A 27,671-nucleotide genomic window follows, 5' to 3' on the forward strand; every position below is an offset into this window, starting at 1 on the left:
CAGTCCTGGTCCCCCAGTCACCCTGTGCCAGACATAAGCTGGGTGGCAACTCAGTGACCAGGCCCTGCTGGAACCTGGGCACTCTGGGTGTCCTCGGTGGGAGGGATATGCAGAAGTGGGAGCTCAGACCAGTGTGGTCTGTGGGGCGCAGGGTTGGTGGACTCTGAAGATGCTCAGTGGTCAGCAGGGATGAGAAATAGGGGCAGACAGGAGACTGGAGGCCAAGCTAGGCCCTGAGCTCAGAGGAGGGCAGAAAAGGGCAGGGAGAGAAATTCAGCCCAGGAGGGAATGAGGAGCTTCTCAGGACTTCCCTCCCTCCTCCACCCCTGTCTCTCCTCATCAGCCCCCAGCCCCCCACCCTGCCACCCCCTGGTTGCTGGAGAACAATGTCCTGCTCAGGAGGGCCCTCCTCTCCCCTGTGCGGTGGGGCCTCCTGAGCTGCAGCCCAGGCTGTGCCTGCTTGGTGCCCAGCACCCACGTGCTAGTCCTTTCCTCTCAGCTCGTAACACAGAGGAAGAAGTAAGACCTTCACACTGAGCCCAGGATCTGAGAGATTCATGTTTTCTCCTAATGGTGCTCCTCTCTGCCCTGGCAGAAGGGCGGCAGGTGTGGCCAAGAAGGAGCTGGTAACAGCTTAGCATGGGTTTGAGGAGGTGATGGGGGAAGGGGAAGATGGGGAAGCAGGACACAGCAGAATTGTGCCATTGCCTTCTGAGCACATGAGGGACAAAGAATAAACAAAAACCCAGCTCTTCCCATCAGCTAAGAGTCATTTATTTGGTTGCTGGCACCACCTCCCTCCCCGCAGTGTGATCCTGGATTAGCTCCAGAGAAGATGGTCTGATTCCTGCAGTTGGAGGCTTTTCATGGTTTTCTTTATCCAGGGAAGGTAGCTGGCGACTTTGGTGAAGGCTCGTGGTGGTGTCCCATCTTTGTGTCCATAGGAGACAATGCCCTGGATCTCATTTTTACACAGGAGAGGCCCCCCAGAGTCCCCCTGTGGACAGAGAGAGGGAAGGACTGTGCCACTTCTCCTGGCCCTGCCCTCCTTGCCACCCATGCCCCCCTCTCGGGGAAGGCTGCCTTGCATGGTGTTCACTTGGGAGATAAGCGGGAAGGCAGTCCCCATGGGCCCCTCAGCCTGGACATTGTCACTGCTTCACTTCACCCCAGATGGAAACTCCTTCTGCCCCCCAGGTCCCTGATCCACTGGCTATGAAGGTGCTGCAGAACTGTGGCTGCAGCTACTGTGTAAGGACCCGAGAGCAGGCAGGTGGGGCTGACACCTAGCATGCAGAAGGAGCCCATTAACCAGCTCTGAGAACCCTCAGATACAACTACTGCTCACCCAGGAAATGGTTATCTAAGGGCTGTGCCCTGGCCTTGGCCAGTGTTGCACATTCACCCTGTGGAGGATCACTGTGTTTGGAGTGACTACAGGCCCTTGTAGGCTCTCAGAGACCCCATTTCTCCCAGCTCTGGGGGCTCCCCTCTTTTCTTCCTTGTGAGAAAGATCATAGACTAGAGGGTGAAGGAGTCTCCTGCTGCCTGGGTCCCCGGTTCCCAGTTCCTACCCAAATACCCCTCTCCCAGAGCCAAAGTAGTCAGATGCTCAGTATCACCTTGAAGGAAGCCTTATCTTCTGATGGGTCCCCCCCACAAAGTTGAATGGTCCTGTTGTAATAACGGCGTAAGTAGCCTTCACACTCCTCATCCTTCTGCAAGGTCAGCTGAACCTCCTGCAGAGTGTCTGAGTATCTGCCCCATCGGGTGACCTTCCCCCAGCCGGCCACAGTGCACTTCTGTCCAGGTCTCAACCTGTTCTTGCTCCTGGGCAGTGGGAGGGGCTTCACAGCATTAGTTTGCTTGATGTTTCTCTCCAGCTGATGGGGAAGAGGCAAGGGAGCCCAGGTCAGCCAGTGGTCTCTGGGCCGGGACATTGAGGGACACCTGAGTCTCAGGGACTGGTCAGGTGGCCGGGATGGAAGGACGGAAGGGAAGTGCTTCATTTGGTTGGAGGGGAACAATGTGGACTCATGAGAGTAAGAGCAGCAGCATGCTTCCTTACCTGTAGTAACATGATGTCGTTGGAGAAATTCTCTGGATTATAGTCTGGGTGCGGGATGGCTCTTTTTACCGGAATGACCTGCTGGGTCTTCTCCTTCTTTTCAATGTTGTGGGCCCCTAGGGTGACATTGATTAACCTGCACAGAGAGCAGATTGGGTGAATGGTGGGGAGGTGGAGTCACAGGATATATAGCCCAGGAGCTATGAAGGGCAGGTGACAGCTGGGGCAGGGCAGGGCTGCAGACTGGGGAAATCAAGGCAACAGGGGAAAGGGGCTGAGTGACTCTACTTCTCAATGACACTGAGGTTAGGGAGCTGGGAGCTTTCTGGCCCTCAGGAAATGCCATTAATTGCTTTCATTTTCATTTTGACCCTAATGCATGTGTTCATGGTCCACCGCTGCTTTATTTGCCGAGTGTGGTCCGCCTCTTCCTGTGTAACTTGCTGTCACCTCTGACCCTCTGAGCCCAGAGATAACCTGTCCTATTTCCCAGCCTCTCATTGCTCCGTCATGATCTCTGATGGCTCCTCTGATGAAGTCTCATGGGCTTGAGTTACCAGGAGGCTGGGGAGCTGCCCTGGGCTGCAGCTCCTGGGATGGAGGACAGGGTCCCTGTAGGGGTCTCAGGAGGTGTAGCCTGGCTGCGGCCCCTTACCTTCCTTTGCAGTGAGCAGCTGTCAGAACATAGTTCTTTCGCACAAGGACACCACCACATCTGAACTCCTTCTCATTTGTAATGTTAAGAAAGGCCATGTAGGGGCGGGAGTGGGGCTTGGCTTCATGTCCCCCGATGATTTCCCCTGAAGGAAAAGTGTGTTGCACTTCTGTGTTCCCACTGACTCCCCCAGGCAGGCACTGGCTTGATGACTCAGGCACATGGGCATTTGGGAGGCTGGACTGGCCTGGAGTTGTCAGGGGGTGGGGAGGGCCCTCAACTTTCTCATCTGGAAAGGGAATAGCAAAGGGCTGGGCCTGTGACTTTGCCTGGCACATAGTTGCAGGTGAGAATACAGGTCTCAGGAACAGGGAAGGCCTGGAGGCTCCTGAAAATTCCTCTCCTGACTTTGCTTGGTGTTGGGTGAGCTTCTGAGGCCCCCGTGGTGCTGTGTCATCCAGGGTAGTGCACTTTGCAGTGTCTAGGACTTAAGCTAAGGGATCTAGATGCTGACACATGAGGAGTTCCCGGTAAGTGTTTGTTAGCTGCCTGGAAGGGTTGGCCCCCAATGGGACTCTGGAGTTGTGTCGGTAAGGCCAGTGCTGTGGGATTCTGGAAAGCAGAGAAGTTTGGGGCTGCCAACCTCACTGGCTCATCCTTTAAGGAGAGGACTTGCTAAAGGCCTGGGAAGAAAAGCAGAGCTGGAGAAAGGGACTGAGATGGAGCAGAGCAAACAGAAATCTTCTGGGGAGAGTGACCCCACCCACTGTGGGGTCTGCTGAGCTCTGGGCTTCTCTCCTAAGCAGGCCCTGAGGACAGCACCTGTCTCATCACAGATATGGAAGCCTGGACTGCTTTGCCCTCTGCAGTTTCCCAGCCTCTGCCATGCACTTCTAGGAAGTTCCACTCTCCACCTGGCACAGGTAGGGCCTGGGAGGGCATTGTGCCCTTGGCTTTTCTTGAGAATAGGCTTCTGTCCTGTCATTTCTGCCTGTAGCTCATCCAGCATCATGTGTGTGGGTCTGAGATGGGATGGGAGCTGCGGGTCAGAGCATTGCTGTTGGAGAGCTGGGTCAGGGATGTGCAGAGGGCCAGGAGGTCTGTGCTAATGTGGGATGGGTTGGGCCTGTGAGGGTGGGGATGGTCACTCACCTGCCTCTGCCGAGGGGAGCAGAATAAAGGCCAGCAGGAGCACGAGCAGGGGTGGCTGCATTTTCCCAGGAAGGCTGATCAGGTCGGAGCTGCTGGTGGTTCTCTGTGCTCTGTTTTCACGCCCAGGAGAGGAAGGAGGTGTGTGTGGGCTCTGTGGCCTGAGTCCCCCTCTGGTTTTATAGTGCTTCATCCCAGAAGGCTTTCTATGAAGCATCTCTGCCCCCACACCTCCTGCCTGATGATGGTCTCTGTGTGGTTGTGTGAGTATGCAGTGACCACATCAGTACCCACAGCTGATGACTCAGAGCAGATATTAGAGTACATCCAGCCCTGAGCAGGAACCCAAGGGTGCAAGATGGGGCCTTTGTGATGTGATATCAACCAGTGGAGGTACTGGAGCCCAGAAAACTTGAGTCCCCAGTGAGAGAACAACCAATGCCTCATCTCCATGCTACTAAGCCCATCAGGATAATTTCCTTTGCACATGTGTATTTAGGCCCTTCTCTGTCCAATTGCACACATAGCAGAGATGTATCTTGTTCCTTTAGAGCAGCATTTTAACCTTTTTCATCTCATGGCACACATAAACTAATCACTAAAATTTTGTGGTACACTAAAAATATACTTTTTGCCTATCTAACAAAAAAGAGAGGTAAAACTTTGATTGATAAAAAAAATATATAATTGCCTACCCTTTTTGCTCCAAAATGATCAGGTTCCTACACTTCTGTATAAGAATTGCTGGTACCAAGAATTTACCAATCAGACACAACCATGTTATTCAAGGGGACCAATAAGATGCAACTATATTATATGACCTCTATGTTTGTAGTTTAAGACAGGACATTTACACCAGATGACTGTTATTGTGTTGGCTATTGTCATCTTTTATTTGTTGACCTAAGGGCAAGTAGGTTAGTGACCCTGTCTAAATAGTCTGGTATTGAATGTTTTAAAAGTTCTTGTGGGAAACTGGTTGAAAATCGCTGCTTTAGAAAGAGCCGACCATCTGATAGGGGAGACAGAAACATCAGGGAGCAGAGTACTGAGTGGGAAGGGCCATGATTGAGTGAGGCACAGGGAAGGAACAGAGCATGGCCACCATAAACCGATATAACAACCAATTCATCATCACAGCTTCTATCACTGAGCATTTCTTTTTATTTACAAATGCTCAGTGATAGAATCCATCTGTCTTGTCAACATTTTTAACCAAAGTACTGTCCTTGACATGTAGTAGCCTAGCGTAAGGAATCATTATCGCCCTTGCAGTTGAACCCACTGATTGGCTTAGCCTCTAGGTCATCCTTACTTTGGGATGGTTGGGTTTAGTCCCATCCAAACCACATGAACTAGGAGTGGAAAGGGCTGTTTCCCCAAAGGAAGTTCAGGTTACTAAATTGTCAATATCCAGTGAAGTGAGAAAGCATGCTGGTCAACCAAAGACCAATAATTGTCCTTTCAGTGTCCTCTGTGCTCTGTGCAGAGAGCCACACTTCTGCTAGAGCAGGCTTGGCACACAGTAAGCTCACATTTGCTAAGCAAATTATGCAGATGATCTCACTACACTGTGAAGGACGGTTGCTTCTAAACAGCCTTGGCCCAATTCTGTTCAAAGTTCGACTAAGTTTCTCTGAGAGGTTAGAGTCTGGTAATTTAAATGTCCACCTTTACATTTTCTCTTTTTTACAATTTTTCTAAGAGGAATATATAATTTCAGTGTAAACATCTTCCTTGTCATAGCACATACACTCGAAACCTCTCCTTGTTTAAGTCAGCCTGCCTCGTAGTAGACATTTACAAAATAAAGAACCTTCCTGATAACAGTGGTAAATATGCTCATTGAGGAAAGTTGGCCTTGCGTCCTGCAGAGAGCACAGTGTCTGTTAAGGCAGCTTAGGCAGCAGCCTCTGGTCATGTCCTTGTTTCTTCTTTTGTCCAGCTCCCATTTTGGCATTTTCTGCTGAGACTGAATCTTCTGCTTCTACTGTCTCAGACCTTAATTGACATACCACAACTGCTTTTCTACAAAACTGCTAATCAGCAAAAATAAAGGGGCTACAGGATCACTCATTTTGATGCTGTGACCTTTTGGGCTTCATGCAAAGACAGTTCTGTGTAAATGGACAGTTGACTCTAATTTGGAAATATGAAAATCAGTCCATTCTTGTCATAAATCTTTTTATAATTATAATTATAATTACATTGATGTTCATATTGTATAAAATGACTCATTTAGTAGTGAAATGCCAGTACTTTGATTTAAAAAAGAAAGCAAATTTGGAAAGTAGAAAGGAAAAATGTCACTGATTTACGCATTCATTCATTTGCACTGTCCCACAGACAGTGTTACCATAAGAAGTGCGTTTTAAATACTTGGGATCATGCTATACATACAATACAATATTCTTTTATCTTCACTTAACCCTATAGCATAAGAATTTCCCCAATATTCCTAAAAATCTATTATTCAATACCACTGTAACCTTTCTTTCCTAGTTATTAAAAATTTGTCATGCAACTAATTTCTGTAATCACTGGAAAATTTTAAAAGCAATTTAAGAGGAACAACTAAAATGACCTGATTTTACATTGTTCATTGATAATCATCTTTACTGTATTAAGGTATGAACTAACATATTTTACTCTTATGTATATCTCCATTTTTAAAAACTGAGGGTTATGTTAAACTTAAGATTATATTATAACCTTTATTAAATATTGAGGTGAAATTCACATAACATAACATTAATTATTTTAAAGTGTACAATTCAGTGGCATTTAGTGTATTCAAAATGTTGTGCAACCACCAGTTCTCTCTAGTTTCCAAACTTACTCATGCCAGAAGAACATTTTATCCAAACCCATTAAGTTGTTAACCATTAAGTTGTGTGTATCCACAAAGTAATGGGTACTTAATCACTTTCCATTCTCCCTCTTCTAGCAACACCCCACCCTGGCCATTGGCAACCACTAATCTTATTCCTGTCTCTATGAATTTGCATATTCTGTATATTTCATATTAAAGGAATCATGAAATATGTGAGCTTTTGTGTTTGGCTTCTATCACTTAGGATAATGATTTTGAGGTTCATCCAAGTTATAGCATATATCAGTATTTTTTATGGCTAATAATTTTCCTTTTGTGTGTGTGTGTGTGTCCCAATTTATCCCTTTATCTGTTAATAGACATTTGGGTTGTTTCCACCTTTTGGCTACTATAACAAATGCTGCTATAAATATTTGTGTAAAACTTCCATGTGGCCCTGGCCAGTTTTCTCAGTGGTTAGAGCATCGGTACTTGGATCAAGGGGTCTCAGGTTCGATTCCCAGTCAGGTGCATGTACCCCAGGTGTGGTTCAATGCCCAGCACAAGTTGAGGTGTGTGTTGGAGGCAACCAATCCATATGTCTCTCTCACATCAATGTTTCTATCTTTCTCTTCCCCCTCCTTCTTCCCTTTCTATTTGTGTGAGAATCAATGGAAAAAATATCCTCAGGTGAGTACTTAAAAAATAAACACCCTCCCCTTCCTGCAAAGAAACCAAAAATACTTCAGTGTGGATGTTATGTTTTCATTTTTCTTGGCTATATGCTTAGGAGTAGAATTGCTGGGTCATATGGTAATCCTAGCTTTAAGTTTTCAAGGAATTGCTAAACTGTTTATTGCAGTGGTTGCATCATTTTACATTCCCACCAGCAAGATACAAATACTTCCATTTTTTCAAATTGCAGCAACACTGGTTATTATTATTATCACTAGAGGCCCAGTGCACGGATTGGTGCACATTGAAAGGAAATTAATTAGAAGGTGGCTGGCAGGGTGGGACTCGGCAAGATGGGCCAGACATGCCCTCAAGCCAACCTCCCTCAATCCCTCCCCAGTCAGACGCACCCGGGGCATCACCAGGTCTCGAAAGGGATCTGCGGGGTGTGTGGGGGTCCCTTTGGTAGGGGAGGTCCCTCGGCTCAAAACCGGCAGTCCGACATCCCCCCAAGGGGCCCTGGAGTGCGAGAGGGCACTCTGCAATGTTGCTGTTGCTCAGCAGCTTTTGCATTGAACATCTGCCCCCTGGTGATCAGTATGCAGCATATCTACCAGTTGGATGGTTGGATGGTCACTTAGGCTTTTATATATAGAGATTATTATTATTTTTTTTAAAATATATTTTATTGATTTTTTTACAGAGAGGAAGGGAGAGAGATAGAGAGTTAGAAACATCGATCATCGATCAGCTGCCTCCTGCACATCTCCCACTGGGGATGTGCCCGCAACCCAGGTACATGCCCTTGACCGGAATCGAACCTGGGACCTTTCAGTCCGCAGGCCGATGCTGTATAGAGATTATTTTTATTATAGCCATCTTACTGGGTATGGAAAGGTATTGTGGTTTTGGTTTATATATTATTAATAACTAATGAGGTTTGGCATCTTTCCCAGGGTTTGCTGGTCATTTCAGTATGTTCTTTGGATAAATGTTGACCTTTCTAACCATCCTCATTCCTGTGTCTCTTACTATTTGGGTTGGTTTTTCAAGAGTTGGTCTGGAATCTTGAACACAGCCACCTTGACATGCTATGCTGATTAGGCCGAAAATGAAAGGGTGGGGAGTTCAGGGAAACTTTTCTTTTAATTTCAATGGGTAGTCAAATGGCAAAGGCTGTGTAGGAAAGTTCTCCCAAATCTAGAAGTAAAGATACCAAGTTAGGGGAGGGGAAAGCTTACTGAGGTGGCAGACACATGGAAAAGAGTGTGAAATAGAAAGAACCCCACCTGGGAAAAGCCTCACTGGAGAGACTATTTCTTTCTAGATGTGTCTAAAGTTGAATCAAACTAAAAGATGGCAAAATTCATCTGTGATTTTTAATCTTAAGAACCGAGTCTAAGTATAATTTCATAATAATCATATATCTGTAAAAGAAGATATGAAAATAATATCTAACAACTTAATGGTGGCTAATATTGATTGATCTCTGACCATGGATCCTCACTTCACCCTTTGAGTGAGCTACTGATATTTCTTCCATTTTACAAATGAGAAACCTAAGACCGCTAGAAAGTAGGGGGCATGCTCTATATCACTCAGCTCATAAGAGTGGAGGGGAACAGTGATTAGAATGCAGTGATGTGGTTCCATAGTCTGAGATCTTATCCACAACTTTATAAACATCATCATTTCTTATATTGTTCCAGGAATCTGGGGGGAAATAAAGTGTGTGAAGTATAAAAGTTTCTGTCTATATGTCTAGTGTGGGACTCTTGTTCTCTTAGAAGTGGAAGGTATCTCAGTGGCTACCATATTGTGATGGAAAAGTTCATTTAGATCACAATTCGTTGAGGTTCTCTTTGCTCTTATCCTTTCCAAGCATGCCAAACTTGTGGCTAGTGGGCCGCATGCCTGGTTTAGGCCGCAAGTTTGACATGCATGCATCCCTGATGTTCTTCCTCAACATGCAGGAGAATGTCATGCCTGACCCATGATGGGCCATAAATCCCCCTGGGCCTTAGCCTCTCACCAAATCACATCTAGTTCCTATTGCAAGTGGTCAGGGCCATTCCTTGTAGGCAATGACAATGGCACAATGACATGACATTCCCACACTCACACATGGCATTTGAGGCTCCTGCTATAAGCCAATTTCCCTGAGCCTGATCATTCTCAAGTTATGCTACAATTAGAACCTTCTGGTATAATGGGCCAGAACTTGCCTGAACTGATCTGTCCTTGAGACTCCACTGTGTTGTTGAGAAGAGATTCCTCCCTCAGTTAGGGTTAGCTCTACATTCCTATTAGGAGGGTGGAGTGACATTCAGAGTTTCTGGAGTGTTTACATGACATCAAAAACAGTTTTAAGGGAGAGACCTGTCAGTGAAGGAGAACCTGGGTTATGTGATAGTGTTGGGAAGATTGTGCTTCTTGTGGATGAAAGGGGCCACATGCTGACCTGACAAGCTCAGGAGAGGCCTGCATGGCAGTTTTGCAGACTCGGAGACCTAAAGTAACCACAAAGGATGGTCTGAAATTAAACCTTAACTAAAAGCAGTTATGGTGGGCAGTTACGTCCTAAGCTGATATCTTCACTGATAAGGTCAATCTTTACTGTAACTGAGCCTATCTGTCTTTTTGCATCTATGATAACATACCCTTGAAATGTCTGGGTAACTTGTGATTTCCCTGTATCTGGAGCCCCTGGGGCACGGCCGGGTGTGCTGGGCCCAAGATAGATGCAGCAGATTCTTTCATTTGTCATGTTAATTGTTCCTGCACCCACCTAAGTATGTGTCCATCATTTTACTTTTTATCCTATCACAGAGGTTTCCCCACTTTGCTTAATCCCACCTCCTTAAATCTGTCACCAATGAATTTCATGTATAAATATGGATGTAACCCTGCCATTCTCTGGAGCACTATCTCAATTCGTTGAGGTTCTGCTTCCCGGCATATGTCGACAGTTTGGCTCAAATAAACTCACAAAAATTCTTTACAGGTTTCAATGGTTTTTTTTACGTTAACATTAATTGGCGTAGTAGTGGCAGGATTCCTAAGAAGCTCACCTAGGACCATCCCTTGGACTTTGACTCGGTGCTAGGATCCAGCAAAGGGCCCATTGAGTCCGCCGGTTCTCCGCCCATTGGGTGAACGTGGGTTTTCTCTTGGATCCAGAACCTTCCCTTCCTTTGGTCGAAGGTCGGACTTTTTTTGAGCTGTTTTAAAATCCTCGAGGTGGAACCAGGGTTGCTAAGACCCCAGGTTAAGGGTTCACAGAGGAACCCAGGGTAAGGCAGGATTAGAGGAAAAAAATGGGAGGCTGGGTTTGATTTTGGCTTTTTAATTAAAACGGCTTTCTGAGAGTCTGAGCAAAAAAAAAGAAAACCTTCGCTGTATAAATGGCTTATCTAGGGGGCCACCTTAAGGCTTGGTCTGCCCGGGCCCTAAACCTTTCCTGTGATTTTAGACAGCCGGGAGAGAAACTGAGGCCATATTTGACCCACAGCATAACATGTCTAGAAAGTTTGCTCAGACTACAGATATTCAATAATAATAAAAAAATTAACATGGGAAATTGTGCCTCCAAGGCTAGAAGCTCCCGAGACACCAGCCCTCATTTAATACTCCTGATAGGAAGCCTTTACTTGCAAGTACTTTAAAATATTAACTGAGAAATGGCTAAAAGGCAGTTTGTTTGTGGTACCTATGTTAATATTTTGCATGCAGAAATTAGAAAATGCCGGCTCTGAAATTAAACTGAATGAGTACATGGGAAGCATATCTTAATTTGGAAATTAGAAGCTTCTAGAGAAAAGCATAGGAAAATTTTTTTCTAATAATATGGAAATTAATAAAATTTTAGAGACTGTCTCAGAACTATTTTGAAGTTAATTAATGTCTACACCCTGTTTTTCTTTAGCCCATTGTTTGTTTGTTTTTTGAATAGTCCATTGGGAATATACTGAAATTCTAGAGAGGGGAAGTTCCTGAACTGGGGACAAAAGACACTGCTTTGGTAGTTTCTAATGCTGGACATTCTCTGCTGTAAACTTTTAGTGTGTTCTGTGCGCCTTGATGTTTTTGTGTCTTTGTTGTAGTGAAATAGGAAAAAATTTAAAATGTCTTTCTATTAATCATGACTTTGGGAAAAATACGCCATTTGAGTCATTTGCTGAAACTTCCCCAAAGCAGGATGTGGGGAAGGGAAGAAGGGAACACATGGCGATCCAATATGGACGCCTCCTCCCCAGGTATTCTAATTTAAAGTCTCCTTGTAATTGAAAGTTTTATAAAATTCAAAAAAAAAATGCGTCTGGTACTTCTGTTCACATGTAAAGAGAAAAGCTGGTTTAAAACTAATGCGCGCAATTGTCCTGTTTTTGGACATTTAGATAGAGTTTTAAATTGGAGTCTCTTCACACATGTACAGAATAAAACCCAAGACTGATTATTTCCTTAAAAAAATGGCGAATTTTACCCAAGGAAGGAATACAGGCTGGTTCTAGCAACAAGATTGATATTTTTCCATAATAAAGTGATTTTTGAAATGTTAATGAAGCCTGTTCCAAAGTTAACTCTAAGACCTCCAAAAGAAAATTCAGTAAAATTGTCTCTGTTACAAATATTTGCCAAAGTAAATGCCTTAATAATAATAATTGGATTTGAATCTCAAAAAATTATGTAGCTACAAATTTGCTTCTTGACTTTCCCCAGAGAAAAATGGTCGTTTTAAAGTCAAGGGCTGGGCCAGGCCTGTTGCCAGCCTCAGGTATGGTTTTCCAGAGCTGCTGGGAACTTGAGACCTTAAAGTTTACTGAATCAAACGATAAAAACTTATGTCTAGGTATTTTGAAGTGACATAATACATAATATTGATCTGAGTGTGCCTCGTACGAAATCTAGAGGGTAGAATTGAATCTGTTGGTTGATTGTGTCTTATATTTTTGAAGTTTATTCTTAAAAATGTTACTGATTAAGAAATGCTAAATATTTGACTTGCCAGCTAAAAGTTTAAGGTTTGGATTAAATTGGGAGAAATTGTGTAGTTGTGGTATTTTTGAAAAAAAAAATAACTTTGGCTTTCTCTGAAATAATTAGGAATTCAAAATATGCTGCTTATTGGTCTGATTAAAAAAAGGATTAACTCTGTGATCTCAACTGAAATTTTTAATACAAAAACCAGTTTAAATTTAATTGCAAAGAACAGTGTAGACAGCCACCACTTTGGGCTGCGTGAGCAGCCATGATGGCCACATGGTTTGCCCTTCCCCTGGGGGCCACCATCTTGAAACAGCAAAGGCCAACTCCTCCCTTTGAATTAGCCAATCGGGAGAGACCATGCGTCTGAGCTCCAGTCAGGAGTAAGGGATGGTCACTGGGTTGTTAAGGCATCTGCATCAGAAAGAACTCGCAGAGCCAGGTTCAGACAGGAGGCTCTCAATGGGGTAGGGTAGCACCTGTCCGTCAGGGACTGGACAGCCAAGAGTCAGGATCCCCGTGGGGGCATCTGCCAGTGATGCTCTGGTGTTTGCTTTTCACAGATTGGGAGTTTACGAATTATTTTCAATGCTGAAAACACTGCTTGCAATAAGCCATGTGCTTCACTTTAAAATCCTACATATTATTTATTAATTATAATGGAGTCTAAAGGTATACAAATTTTATACTCTCTATGTCATTTTACAGAGATTATTACTTACCAAAAAATTGTTGTCTTGGAATGTTAAAAGCAAAGTTTTTATCAAATCTATAACCATGCCACTTAAATTTTGCCATTCGTGGACAGCTTTATTCTGATGCATTTGTAGGTATATTATATGTTTGGAAAAAAATCCAAAGGACTCTGACTTAATCTAAATTGCAGGCTTGTAAGCAAGTCATATTTTTTAACTGGATGAAGATTTATAGAACTTCAAGGAATAACTGAATTCAAAACCTACTGGCAAATAATCAGGATAAACAAAAATAACTATGGGACTAAATGAATTGAGGATAATTATTCTTATGACTGTTTAAAATATTGTTGACTTTTAAATCTTTTGTTTCCCAAATATAAGGAAAAGTAAAGAGCAGACATTCTGCATTGTAGGAACTAACAAAATTGGTAACAGATTCATTTCACAGTGCACTCCTGGGTGACGAAGATTTCAAAGATCATGGCTTACAACCAGGAGATTTGGTGTGTTGGAAAAGACATCAAATAAAAAACCTCGTTGGAGACGACCTTACCAGGTATTACTAACTAACCCATGTGCAGCTAAACTTAAAGGAGTTAGCTCTGGATTCACATTTCTCATTTGAAAAAGGCACCTGACTGTGAATGGACATCTACTCCCATCTGCGACACCCATCTCCATCTGCAACGGAGATAAGAGACTTTTCAAGGATGAGAAACAGCTGAGGCCTTTCGAGGACGAGAAGTCGCTGACCACGGAGGCAGACAGCTATCCCAAGACATGTCAACAAAGCCTGTATACTCACAAACTGATATTACTAGCTGTGGAGATTCAAAGTTTTTGATGGGGAATGTTATCTGTCTTTATTGTTTAAGTATGTGTCTTTGTTTAAAATTATTTAGCTAGTAAAATTTCTGTGTCTCTTCAGCTGATTCTCATAGCCACTTGGCCTGGAGGTCAAACCCTCCCTGGAATTAGCTACAACAATCAAGATTTAACTATAAGACTTCGAACAAAGACCACTAGGGGGTACACCAAGGAAGCATAACAAAATGCGGAGACAAAGAAACAGGACAAAATTGTCAATGGAAGATATAGAGTTCAGAACCACACTTTTAAGGTCTCTCAAGAACTGTTTAGAAGCTGTCAATAAACTTAATGAAATCTACACGAAAACTAATAAGACCCTCGATCTTATATTGGGGAACCAACGAGAAATTAAGCATACACGGACTGAAATAACGAATATTATACAGACGCCCGACAGCAGACCAGAGGAGCGCAAGAATCAAGTCAATGATTTGAAATGCGAGGAAGCAAAAAACATCCAATGGGAAAACACCCAATGGGAAAAGCAAAATGAAAAAAGAATCCAAAAATGCGAGGATAGTGTAAGGAGCCTCTGGGACAGCTTCAAGCGTACCAAGATCAGAATTATAGGGGTGCCAGAAGATGAGAGAGACCAAGATATTGAAAACCTATTTGAAGAAATAATGACAGAAAACTTCCCCCACCTGGTGAAAGAAATGGACTTACAGGTCCAAGAAGCGCGGAGAACCCCAAACAAAAGGAATCCAAAGAGGACCACACCAAGACACATCATAATTAAAATGCCAAGAGCAAAAGATAAAGAGAGAATCTTAAAAACAGCAAGAGAAAGAAACTCAGTTACCTACAAGGGAATACCCATACGACTGTCAGCTGATTTCTCAACAGAAACTTTGCAGGCCAGAAGGGAGTGGCAAGAAATATTCAAAGTGATGAATACCAAGAACCTACAACCAAGATTACTTTATCCAGCAAAGCTATCATTCAGAACGGAAGGTCAGATAAAGAGCTTCACAGATAAGGAAAAGCTAAAGGAGTTCATCACCACCAAACCAGTATTATATGAAATGCTGAAAAGTATCCTTTAAGAAGAGGAAGAGGAAGAAAAAGGTAAAGATACACATTATGAACAACAAATATGCATCTATCAACAAGTGAATGTAAGAATCAAGTGAATTAATAATCTGATGAACAGAATGAACTGTTGATTATAATAGAATCAGGGACATAGAAAGGGAATGGACTGACCATTCTTGGGGGGGAAAGGGGTGTGGGAGATGTGGGAAGAGACTGGACAAAAATCGTGCACCTATGGATGAGGACAGTGGGTGGGGAGTGAGGGCGGAGGGTGGGGCGGGAACTGGGAGGAGGGGAGTTATGGGGGGGAAAAAAAAGAGGAACAAATGTAATAATCTGAACAATAAAGATTTAATTAAAAAACAAAAAATTTCTGTGTCTCTTAAAAAAAACAAAACAAAAACATGAATGTATTGCTAATCTGAGAAATGTTAATTATTTACATGTCACCTAAAAATTAAGGCTAAGAGTTCTAACTAGCTGGAAAGTATGGCTTAGGTGTGATGGAGGAAGGTAAAGAGAAATACTTAATGGAAGGTCTGAGGCATGGTTATGCATTTTTGAAGGACATAGAAAGAAGGTTTGAAGGCTAATTTGAAAGTATGATATTTGTGAAGGTTTTGTATGTGATGAGAAGGAAAAGAAAAATGGTAAAAGAAAGTTGAATGCATGATAGGCCAGTAAGCTGGAACAAGTAGAATAGGGAAACTGAGCAGAAATCCTATCTTCCTTAAACCAAGGACACTTGGGAGTAAATAATTTGCATTTACCTCCCTAAACAAAGGTTAAGTCGTTTATGTCAATCTGATTAGTGTCATTTGCCGCCCACACCCAAGGACAAATGAAGTTAGAAAATAAGCCTTATTTTGATTAGTTCTTTTAGAATGTATGTTAAGGAATTTTAAAATTGCTCAAAACTTGCTGCCTTGGGTCCGGTTCTGTGTGTGTAAGAAGGGACAGAGTAAGGTTTAGCAGCAGGAGTGAAGAGGCAGGCAGGGCAGGAGCAGGCCAGAAGAAGCCGGCAAGGCCATCCAAACCACCCATCCGCTATTGGCCAGAGCCGCCTCGGACTGGCAACAGCTGACTCTGACTAGGACAGACTGGGCTCTTTCCAAAAGGGCCCCCATGAGCCGATGGTCGAAATGAAAATCGGAGGCCAGACTGTGAACTTTATGGTTGATACAGGAGCAGAGCACTCGGTAGTTACTCAGAAGGTAGCTCCCCTCTCAGGACAGGAAGTCACCATTATTGCAGCTACAGGGAAACACAGCTGCAGACTGTTCTGCCGCCCCCGCTGATGTCAGTTAGGCGGCCACCAGGTGGTTCATGAATTCCTGTATTTGCCAGAATGCCTGTACCCCTTTCTTGGACGTGATCTCTTACGGAAATTACAAGCCACCCATAAGCTTGTTCGAGACGCCCTGCGAATGCCACCTCGAACTCTGTACATCCTCTCCGGCCTGGGGACTAACTCGGTGTGGGTAAAGAAGCTCACTACCCAAGGACTCGCCCCAACTTGGAAAGGACTATACACTGTCGCCCTGCTGACGCATCCAGACCTGGCTACACCACTCCCCGCTCCTGCACCAGGAAACGGCCTTGATCCCGGCAGCCAGCGGCCTCACCCGTGAGAGCCAGGAGGAGGCTCGACGTCCGCAAGAGTAGAACTGGACTTCAGTGAGGACAGTACTAATGGGGACCGTGGCACTAGGGCACTTGGTAACTGTAAGAACATTTTTTTTTTTCTAGCCAGTGAGAAAGTCCAGGGACAAGTGGGGCTAGATGCATAAGGGGACAGGAGAGCAGGAGCAGAATAGAGAATGCCCCTAAAATAAGTGGGGTGAGTAAATGAAAATTAAATGTGCCAAACTGGCAGTTTAGAAAAATTAATTCGGTCAAACTACTTGTAGTTAGGGGGCAGTACCATCCCCTAACTAGTAAAGATGAGTCCATGATTTGACTCATGTACATAAAACCAGTGGGGAATGAAGTATGGTACCTATTTGCTTTGCTTAACAGTGGAAAAGTTATTTTGATTTTCTGAATTGTATACATCATCCCATTCAATTGAATGACCATCCCATTGATTGTTATCTTACTGGTTTTGGAAAGCACATTCTTCTGTACCTGGGAAACAGGACAGCGCAATTATCCTAGGTCATTTTAGTGACCACAGATAATGCATTCCAGTTGACTCAGTGGTCCCAAGGCCAGGGCAGCGCAATTACTCTAAATTTAATAAATTCCTGGCAACTCAGTGGTCTCGAGACCCGAGGGCTCTGGAAAAGGTGTTTCTGTCAATTCAGTGACCCCGAGACCCAGAACTATAATTCTGCTTCTGTAAACTGTGTGTTTTTTTTTCGAACCAGGTTCCTCATTCCAAACCCTGATATATAATCCAAACTTTGGTGATTTTTGTGTTCATAATATGTAAATGTTATAGTAGATGCAGAAAAGCAAAACTTAAGACAAACAGCAAAAAGACTCAGATCATGATGGCTCAAAAATCAGAAATGATCCAGAATACTTTTTAACAAGGACGTATAGGACCTGACTGCCTCCCATTTACCTGCCCTTTTTAAAAAAATAATAATAATTCGAGCTTAAATGCCATCCAAGGTTATGGTCTTGCCCCATCCCCAGTGGTCCACCTGTTCAGCAAGACATGCTGACACTGAGACATCCTAGGAATGAGCCTTCCTAGCAATGTGGGACTCCATTATCCAACCAAAAGGTTGGTCATCAAATGCATCCTTTGGATTGATTTATGACCAAAAGGGGGATGTGTGGACGAAAGGGGCCACATGCTGACCTGACAAGCTCAGGAGAGGCCTTCATGGCAGTTTTGGAGACTCGGAGACCTAAAGTAACCACAAAGGATGGTCTGAAATTAAACCTTAACTAAAAGCAGTTATGGTGGGCAGTTACGTCCTAAGCTGATATCTTTACTGATAAGGTCAATCGTTACTGTAACTGAGCCTATCTGTCTTTTTGCATCTATGATAACATACCCTTGAAATGTCTGGGTCACTTGTGATTTCCCTGTATCTGGAGCCCCTGGGGCAGGGCCAGGTGTGCTGGGCCCAGGACAGATGCAGCAGATTCTTTCATTTGTCATGTTAATTGTTCCTGCACCCACCTAAGTATGTGTCCATCATTTTACTTTTTATCCTATCACAGAGGTTTCCCCACTTTGCTTAATCCCGCCTCCTTAAATCTGTCACCAATGAATTTCATGTATAAATATGGATGTAACCCTGCCATTCTCTGGAGCACTATCTCAATTCGTTGAGGTTCTGCTTCCCGGCATATGTCGACAGTTTGGCTCAAATAAACTCACAAAAATTCTTTACAGGTTTCAATGGTTTTTTTACGTTAACGTTCTATTTGGCCTCTGTAGTAGTAAGGATGGGGAGAGAGGGCAGGGATGGTGAGGGAAACATGTCTACAGGACAGACGCACATCTATGAGATTTCCAGAGTTTGGGCATCCACTAGAACACTCTTTAATTTTATCTATGGCCCAGCCAGCAACAAAGAGCAAGGTTGGAATGTTGGGTTGGGGATAATTCAATAAAACTCTGGAGTGAACAAATGTCTGGGATTATGAGTAGAGAAGGGACTACAGAGAAAAGGGGAGGATAAGTAAGCTTGGGTGAAGACAGTGTGCTCATCCTCACCAAACTGGAGTACGTGTAACAATAGAGACCCATCCAATCAATTGGTGTTGATTGTACTTCTGGGTTAGAGAGAGTTGGAATGCAGCCATGTTCTGGGTTGTGATGTTGCCTATGAAGTGATCTTGGATAATCTTGTCCCCTATTCCCCATTCCTCACATGAAGACCTTTATCTACCTAGGAACTTTGCCCACCAAGGCCATTTCTTTTCCCCAAAACATTTACGGTAGTTCCTTTAAGGCTGAAAGGTCACACCACACTCTTCTGGATTGAATGGGTTCTTTCTCTTTTCTTCCTTTTAATTTTTTTTTTAATTCTTTATTAGTTAAGGTATTACAAATTGAATGGGTTCTTTCTCTTCCCATCTTACTCAAGGTGTGTACTTTCTTACCACATCTGTACGGGATGTGGCCAATGGTTTGGTTTGGGCTAGGTAAGAGGGATGCTACTGAATCATTTACCAGAATCTCTAGTATATAACTGAAAAACTGGTGGGTCATTATCTCTATTTCTCAGTTCAGGGCAGATGTAACAAAGTGTCATGTTTGGAAAATCTAATTCACACCTAAGGATGCTTGTGTCACATCCCCATCTGTCCCCCAGTCTTGGCATGACATCTCTTAGTTGTAGATGTTCCCCTGCTGTTAAGTTCCTCTGTTTCTGACCAAATACTAGGAAGTAACACGAGCCTTAAATGAACAAAGCAGAAGATCTGGAGCATCCCAGCCAGCCCTTCAGAGTCTGCCCAGAACTAAGGTATTGCAGTAACCTGCTGGGTCTCTGAGAGCCGTGTACCAGTGGAACTGTGGCAAGAGGATTGACTGTGATACCAATGACTATACTATTCTCTCTGTATTCTCTATGCTCAATCCTTTGCCAGCACCTCTAGTGCTGGAGTCCATTCATTGTCTTCACTAGCTGAGTTTAGACAGAGACCCCCCAAAAGCTAGTAGCCCTTGAAAGTCCTAGTAAAGGTCAGGGCTTGAAAGTCCTAGCAAAGGTCAGGGCTGTGCACCACCCAGTTAATCTAGGAACCACTCAGTTAATTTAGGTAATAATAGTTGAAGCATCCCCACCTTAGTTCCCTTAATTCCTTAGATACTTATGTAGATCCTTGTTGATTATTAATCAGATATTCCCGGAAATCTATTGATGAGCTAATCAGATACTCTGCCTACACTTGGAAATCTATTGATGAGTTAATCAGATACTTTGTCTATTCCTGGAAATTGTCTGATCTGTGTGTCATTGAAACTTCCTTACCCTAAGGGCTACTCCAGATCAATAAAAGATTGGAGCAGCCTGAGCATGGGTGGCAGTCCCTCTCCTTGAGTTGGACTTGCCCGCCTGGTCCTCCAATATTGCAAAATTATCTCGTGTCTTTTTCTCTCATTTGTTGTGCGGCTCCTCTTTCAGATACCGAACCCTACTCCACGTGGGATGTGGAAGGAAACACATTCAACACTCTAGTATGTGATTGCAAAAGTAGACATTTTTTATGTTCCCTTGTCTCAGGTTCCTAAGCCTGGAAGACTGGACCTGTTACTGGAACATGTCAGTTTTCTGGCCCCTTTGGCATCATATGCTAATACTTAGGCTGTACAATTACAAGCATTTTAAATACCTACACATCAGTACTGACTCATAAGTGGTACTTTAACTCCTGAGGAGTTAATGGGGACCAGAATCAGTGAGATTAGCATTGGTTTTTGTCTATGACTTGGCCCCTTTCTCCCAGAAATGTCATCTTTGTCACAGTGTCACAGGAGCAGAAGGTCAGGCTTTTTTCTTGACCGCATAGAGAATATAATAGATAGAGGGAGAAAAGTCTTGTCTCAAGAGAGTCCACCCTGGGCTCTGCTGAGTGTCCCAGAGGAGAGGGTTTCAACTGACAAATTAGCTCCCTGCTGACTCATGTAGGGAGATGACCTAGCTATATTTAAGTAATTTGAGTCTATCATTTGGGAGCTGTTCTTGTATGTGTATGTGTGTGTGTGTGTGTGTGTGTGTGTGTGTGTGTGTGTGTGTGTGTATTAACACAAGTACAGTGTGGGGGAACAAGGGAACTCGAAGGGCATGAATGTGAATCTGTACCTTACTATGTTCCAGAACATATGTAATTTATATGTTATCTCATTGAATTCTCCACCTTCTGCATGGGCATCATCACTAATCATATTTTTTTTTAATTAAATCTTTATTGTTCAGATTATTACATTTGTTCCTTTCCCCCCCCCCCCATAACTCCCCTCCTCCCAGTTCCCGCCCCACCCTCCGCCCTCACTCCCCACCCACTGTCCTCATCCATAGGTGCACGATTTTTGTCCAGTCTCTTCCCACATCTCCCACACCCCTTTCCCCCCCAGGAATAGTCAGTCCATTCCCTTTCTATGTCCCTTATGCTATTATAATCAACAGTTCATTCTGATCATCAGATTATTTATTCACTTGATTCTTAGATTCACTTGTTGATAGATGCATATTTGTTGTTCATAATTTGTATCTTTACCTTTTTCTTCCTCTTCCTCTTCTTAAAGGATACCTTTCAGCATTTCATATAATACTGGTTTGGTGGTGATGAACTCCTTTAGCTTTTCCTTATCTGTGAAGCTCTTTATCTGACCTTCCGTTCTGAATGATAGCTTTGCTGGATAAAGTAATCTTGGTTGTAGGTTCTTGGTATTCATCACTTTGAATATTTCTTGCCACTCCCTTCTGGCCTGCAAAGTTTCTGTTGAGAAATCAGCTGACAGTCGTATGGGTATTCCCTTGTAGGTAACTGAGTTTCTTTCTCTTGCTGTTTTTAAGATTCTCTCTTTATCTTTTGCTCTTGGCATTTTAATTATGATGTGTCTTGGTGTGGTCCTCTTTGGATTCCTTTTGTTTGGGGTTCTCCGCGCTTCTTGGACCTGTAAGTCCATTTCTTTCACCAGGTGGGGGAAGTTTTCTGTCATTATTTCTTCAAATAGGTTTTCAATATCTTGGTCTCTCTCATCTTCTGGCACCCCTATAATTCTGATCTTGGTACGCTTGAAGCTGTCCCAGAGGCTCCTTACACTATCCTCGCATTTTTGGATTCTTTTTTCATTTTGCTTTTCCCATTGGGTGTTTTCCCATTGGATGTTTTTTGCTTCCTCGCATTTCAAATCATTGACTTGATTCTTGCGCTCCTCTGGTCTGCTGTCGGGCGTCTGTATAATATTCGTTATTTCAGTCCGTGTGTGCTTAATTTCTCGTTGGTTCCCCAATATAAGATCGAGGGTCTTATTAGTTTTCGTGTAGATCTCATTAAGTTTATCGGCAGCTTCTAAACAGTTCTTGAGAGACCTTAAAAGTGTGGTTCTGAACTCTATTTCTTCCATTGACAATTTTGTCCTGTTTCTTTGTCTCCGCATTTTGTTATGCTTCCTTGGTGCACCCCCTAGTGGTCTTTGTTCGCAGTCTTATCGTTAAATCTTGATTGTTGTAGCTAATTCCAGGGAGGGTTTGACCTCCAGGCCAAGTGGCTATGAGAATCAGCTGTGTCAGCAGTGAGAGAACTTCTGTCCTCTAGGGAGGTGCTAATCTAGCCTTTGCCTGAGGCTATCCGGCAAATGCCTCTGTGCAGGGCTTGGGCGGGGCGGGTCGCACAGGATCAACAGGGTGGGCCGGAGAGAGCAGCACAGGATCAACAGGGTGGGCCGGAGAGAGCAGTTATGGCGGCTCTCAGTCCTGTCCCCAGGGGCTCTGCCTCTCTGGGTCCCAGCACCCGCTGCAAAGCTCGGAGAGAAAGCTGCACTCGCTCTGACCGAAGCCAGACAGTCCCGCTTCTCCCGTTTGAGTCTGGGTCCCTAAAGACTCGCCCGGATCTGGTGCTCAGAGTCTGCGACTCCCTCCCGATTGAAAACAACAACCGCGCCCTCCGCCGCCAGCCCGCTCCGCGCACTCCACACCTCAGAATTTGACTTCAGCACTGCGCCTCCTCTGAGTGTCCGTATGCGTTTCTCTTTCCTCCTAGTTGTAGGACTTCCACTCAGCCAGCGTTCCTGTGGTTCTGGGTGATGTCCCTTCCGTTTTTTGGTTTCACTTTTGAAGTAGTTGTTCAAAGCAGCAAACTCCGGCGTTAACCTATGCCGCCATCTTGGTTCTCTACTAATCATATTTTTAAATGAAACAGACTCAGAGATATTGTCATGTGCTCAAGGTCACATGGTTACAGAAAGTGCACACACATGCACATGCATGCACACACATACATTGTGCACGCACGCACACACACATGCACACACACACACAGAACACATGCCTGCCAAACGCAAACAGTCCCTTATGCCACTCTAAGAAGTGGTGGAGCCATAGCTGGCAGATTTTAGCTCAGCAAAAAGTGTGTTTCTTGGAATGGCTGCTCAGGTAGCCCAGGAGCTTTCTCCCCAGACACCTGTTGCAACAGAGGCTGGAGAACCTCTTAGGGGCCTGAAAGTTTCTCATGGGTGTGGGCATAAAATGACTTTTAAGACACCTTGCAGTTCTGAGCCTGTTAGAAGAGACCTGACCTGGGGATTAGGAGTCCTGGGCTCCAGTTCCGTTACGTGGCTCAATTGCTAATTTTTGGGCCTCATTGTCCTCATCTAACAGAAGGAGATTGGGCTATGCAGAGGCTTTCAAAACATTGCTAACCGTAGAAACCTTTCCTTGAATGGATTATTGTTGGGTCAAGGTAGCTTTATGAAATCATATATCTATATTTATACCTATATCTATAGCCATGTACATGGGCACAGGCAGACATATTTATATATTTATATATGTGCCATTTTATATGAATACATGCACACGTATGTATATTCATGTGTGCTAGTGTGCATAGTTGCATATTTTTGTTTGCTTTGATCCCTTCATTTTCCTTTTCTGAGCATGATCTTGGCACATCTTTGTTTCAGGACTTTCAGCACCCAAACAGAAGCTGTGTGAAGCCATCTGTTCTCTCCTCATTACAAAAGTGGTCAAGATCATTAAGATATTCTGCAACAGAGGTCGTTGTGGGCAACAAGACGTGAGAAGACACACCCTTGAGGGTGATGGGAACCCATAAAGAGACATTTCTCACGTATGAAAATGAGTTTGCTATCAGTGTGTGTGCTTTTGATTGGGGAGTATTCATCTATAACTGTCACTGAACTTAACTCCAAAGCAGCACCCAGACTGGCATCAAGACCCGAGAAGGTATGGCTGCTGGGCAAACCTGGCTAGACTGACCCAGGCACAGGGGGACCAGTGTCAACAAAGAATCTCATGCCACACATGAGGCTTTCAACCTAAGAGCTGGATGACTTCGAGGATCACTGTGGGCTTGGAATCTAAGGATGTAGCAGTACCACGATAGCCTGCGGTTAGAGGCTGTTTTTCATTTTTTTCTGGCAGCACATGAGGCGGCCTGATCTGACGTGATGATGAGGAAATGCGGCATCTCTTCCATGTCAGAGTTTATAGTGAAGTTTATCCCCATAGGCTCCCTTGTCTGTAAACCATAAAGAAATGGCTGCCCTGGTTGTGTTTTAATTCCCGGTGTCTCCCCTTCATCCAGAGGTGGGGCTCCACTGACCACAGAACGGGAAAGTTATTTTCAATCCCAAACATCGCTGTTCTGAAGGTAAATGTAACAATGCACATGGAAACCGGAAGTCGTAACGCAGAAGAACGTACCCTCTCACAGGATGATTTTTATGGCGTGGATTTCCCACCCAGATCTGGGCCATTCGGACCAGCCCATATGAAAATGAGTTCGGCATCAGTGACTTGGGGAAATTCTGATGGAAGGCCTTTAGAATGGGAGTTTCATGAGGGCAAGGATGGTGCCTGCCATGTTCACTTCTGAGCGTCCAGTGCCTGGCACATAGTGGGTGTTCAATAACTAGTTGTTTGCAAAGTAGTGCCATCCAGTCCTGCTGCAGAGATTCCTTTCCTAACTCTGTTGGTAGCTGTAGCCCAGGTGGGCAGCACAGATCTCTGACTAGAAGCCAGGTGGCCATGGATGACCAAGGGACTGGCTGAAACGGGCTATGGCTGGGAGTGAAAGGCCTATCAGGAGACTCCAAGCCCCCGGTGGACGTGGGGCTGGATGTGAGAGGCTCAGTCACAGGAGGTGTGGAGAAGGGTTAAGCTGGGTCATAACACAGCAAGGTTGTGTGAGGAGAGGGTAGGAGGTGGCGGTGAGCAGAAAATAAAAAATGGGAGGAATGTGAGAAGAGAGAACAGAGGCAGGCCTGACCCACAGCTGGTACCCAGTGAGTGTTGTTTAATAAATAAAGGGGAGAAATCAGTGGTTTCTATATAGAAATGGATATTTATTACAGCCATGGCAGCCTCCACATAGGGCGGTCTACACTCTTCCCTGAAGGAAAATGGCCAGCCACAGGGGGAGTCACTGCTCTCATTGATCTCTTTCTCCAGGGCAGGAAGCTCAGGTCTTGGTGAAGACCAGGAGCTGTTCCACTTTTCATCCAAAGAAGACCATGCCTGGGCCATGTTGGTAGAAGCAAGGGGCCTCGGGGCCTCCTGTAGGCAGAGAGAGGCAAGCCTGAGCTGGCCTGCTCGTGGTCCTGCTCTCCCCAACTCCCCAACTGGGTGCCTCCTTTAGGGGGCTGTATGGGGATCAGGGGTAGCCCTGGGGTCCTGGCCTTGAGTGTTCTCCCAGCTCCAAGTGGCCGAGGCCCTGTCCACAGAGCTTGTGTGTGGAGGTGCTTGCCTGGGCTTGTGCAGGCCCTGGTCTCACACAGGTGTGGGCTTGAACTTGGCTCTCCCTGTGAATCCAGGCTAGGGACTGCAAAGCCCTGAGGGTTGGCCCAGTTTTCTTGACACCAAAGCTTAGTTCAATAATCAGTAGCCACACTAGTGATAGAGGCTGCATATCTCTATTTAGTCCTCTCAGAGGATGTGGTTTTTTCTGAGGCAGCTACCTCAGGGGACACAATATAACTTCCAGATAAGGTGGTGTGTCAGTTTCCTGTGGCCACTGTAACAAATAATCACCAACTTGATGACTTAAAGAAACAGAAATTTGTCCTCTCACAGTTCCAGAGGCCAGAAGTCTGACCTCAGTTTCATGGGACTAAAATCAAGGTGTCAGCCGGTCGTCTCCCCTCTGGAGGTTCTAATGTGGTATCTGTTTCTTACCTCTTCCAGCTTCAGGAACTACATTCCTTGGCTCATGGCCCCTTCCTCCATCTTCAAAATATAAAAGAATATAATGAAAAAAAATACAAATAAACCAAGATAACAGGCAAAAATTAATATCACCTGATATTCACCACCTAGTTACAACCAATGATTTGGTATATATATATATATATATTGCTAATCCTCACCCAAAGACACTTTTTCATTGATTTTTAGAGAGAATGGAAGGGAGGGGGAGAGACAGAGAAAGAAACATGGATGTAAGAGAGACACATTGATCGGTTGCCTCCAGCATCAGGGCCTGGGATCAAGCCTGCGAACAAGGTACATGCCCTTGACCAGAAATTGAACCAAGGACCCTTCAGTCCACAGGCTGATGCTCTATCCACTGAGTCAAACAGGCTTGGGCTGGTGTATATTTTAATAAGAACTTTTTCATATGCAAATATGTGTACTTAGCAAAATAAAAATGGGAGAATGCCACATAAAGCATCTCATGGGGGAAAAAGGGATGTGCACATGGCAGATACTTTAGTAACAAAGGAAGAGCTGGGGCTCAGCCCTACACAGTCCCCAGGAAAAACTGCTGGCCTCAGAAGAGGTGGTATTTTCCTTCACTCTCCCACATACGTCATCCTTCCTGTTTTACAGTTGTGTGGTGATCTAACCAGACAGTGACACAGCCACAGAAGAGTTGAATGTGCACTATCCTGTGCTCAATGACAGTCTTGGGGACAATGCACACACAGAGCTTCATTTAATGCCATCAGGGACTGATGGGGATGACGAGACATGGTGTAAAATAGAAGAAGTGTGGCCTTTAGGGCAAGGATGAGTGTGGAGGTATAAGGAGAAGCCTAGTAAGACATAAACTGATAGTTCGTAAATTCCTTAGTAGATAGTGTTGTATCGCAAATCGGCAAGCTGGACAAGACACCTAATGAGCCAATTAGTTAAGAGTCATCTTTATTGTGTGCAGGTTCAGAACAGATTACCTCTGTCAAATTCTGAACAAACACCAGAGGGAGTATTTCCTTTTTATATCCTTCTAGTTCTTTGTGTAAGACAGCTTGTAACCTTGAATACATATCACATCTAATCAAACACCTGTAATATCTGTACAGACAACTTGTAACTTTGAGTGCACATTATATCTAATTAAACACCTGTAACCTTGGATGAACAAACACTTGGAAAAATATGTGAATTAATATAATGTATCAGCCCCTTTAGATGGCTAGCGTGCAAGGTCAGACAATTAAGTTTATCTTTTCTATTCAAGCAAAAAACAAAGTTATATTTTATAGAATAAGAGACTAAAAATAACAGAGTAGTTCTTTCAAACAGCAGTTTTTCAAAAGGAGGGATTACTATGCTTCAATAGGAGACTTTTAAAGAATCAAGCATAGTAAAGAGACTGGCTTTTCAGGAGCTTCTTGGTATCCCCAGGGAATGGGGTTTGGAGGAATGTTTTAGCACTGATCAGTTGTCACCAAGTACATTTTTTGTCAATACAAAGAAAAGCTTTATCTCTTCCTTTTTCTGTCTCTGTATTTCATTTCTGGCCTTCGATATATCCTTTGCCTATTTAACATTACTTTCAAGTGGTGTTATGTGCACCCCCATTCCTGCACATCACTACCTTCCCCCCATTAAGTTTCCTTTCTAGGAACATGACATTCTAAAAGTGGACAACGACGGAGTATTTTCAGTATTGCCTGTCTGTATGAAGAATGAATTTCATCTTTAGGAATTTTACCACGTACCTGATGCTGCACACCAATATTATCATCTGACATCTCACCTCGAACCCAAACTGCAGCCAGACTGAGAGGAGGAGGGTACACACGATGTACTCAGGGAACCTGGGACCGGTGAGCAGTGGGAGCACTAG

At 44.2% G+C, this 27,671-nt stretch overlaps 2 protein-coding genes across 3 annotated transcripts in view; both read right to left on the minus strand.

The window, feature by feature from the left end:
- LOC132241153 (granzyme B(G,H)-like) overlaps window positions 1-27,671 on the minus strand; it is a 99,332-nt gene extending 71,661 nt beyond the window's left edge. The window contains exon 1 of the mRNA XM_059709350.1: window positions 27,544-27,671. Within this exon, the coding sequence (XP_059565333.1) occupies window positions 27,544-27,569 (26 nt within the window). The 5' untranslated portion in view covers window positions 27,570-27,671. The remainder of the gene's footprint in view (window positions 1-27,543) is intronic.
- On the minus strand, window positions 753-27,659 carry LOC132241164 (granzyme B(G,H)-like). Of its 2 annotated transcripts, XM_059709370.1 has the most exons (6): window positions 27,544-27,659; window positions 3,876-3,985; window positions 2,724-2,868; window positions 2,069-2,204; window positions 1,623-1,883; window positions 753-997 (listed from the first exon to the last, which is right to left on the minus strand). In XM_059709370.1, the coding sequence occupies exons 1-6, from the start codon at window positions 27,567-27,569 to the stop codon at window positions 821-823; spliced, it is 855 nt and encodes a 284-aa protein (XP_059565353.1). In that variant the 5' UTR covers window positions 27,570-27,659; the 3' UTR covers window positions 753-820. The 2 variants fall into 2 exon arrangements, with proteins under 2 accessions (XP_059565353.1, XP_059565347.1); XM_059709364.1 differs by lacking the exon at window positions 27,544-27,659 and having other exon boundaries at window positions 3,876-4,111.

Source organism: Myotis daubentonii, chromosome 1, assembly GCF_963259705.1.
Source record: "Myotis daubentonii chromosome 1, mMyoDau2.1, whole genome shotgun sequence".
Lineage (NCBI taxonomy): Eukaryota > Metazoa > Chordata > Mammalia > Chiroptera > Vespertilionidae > Myotis > Myotis daubentonii.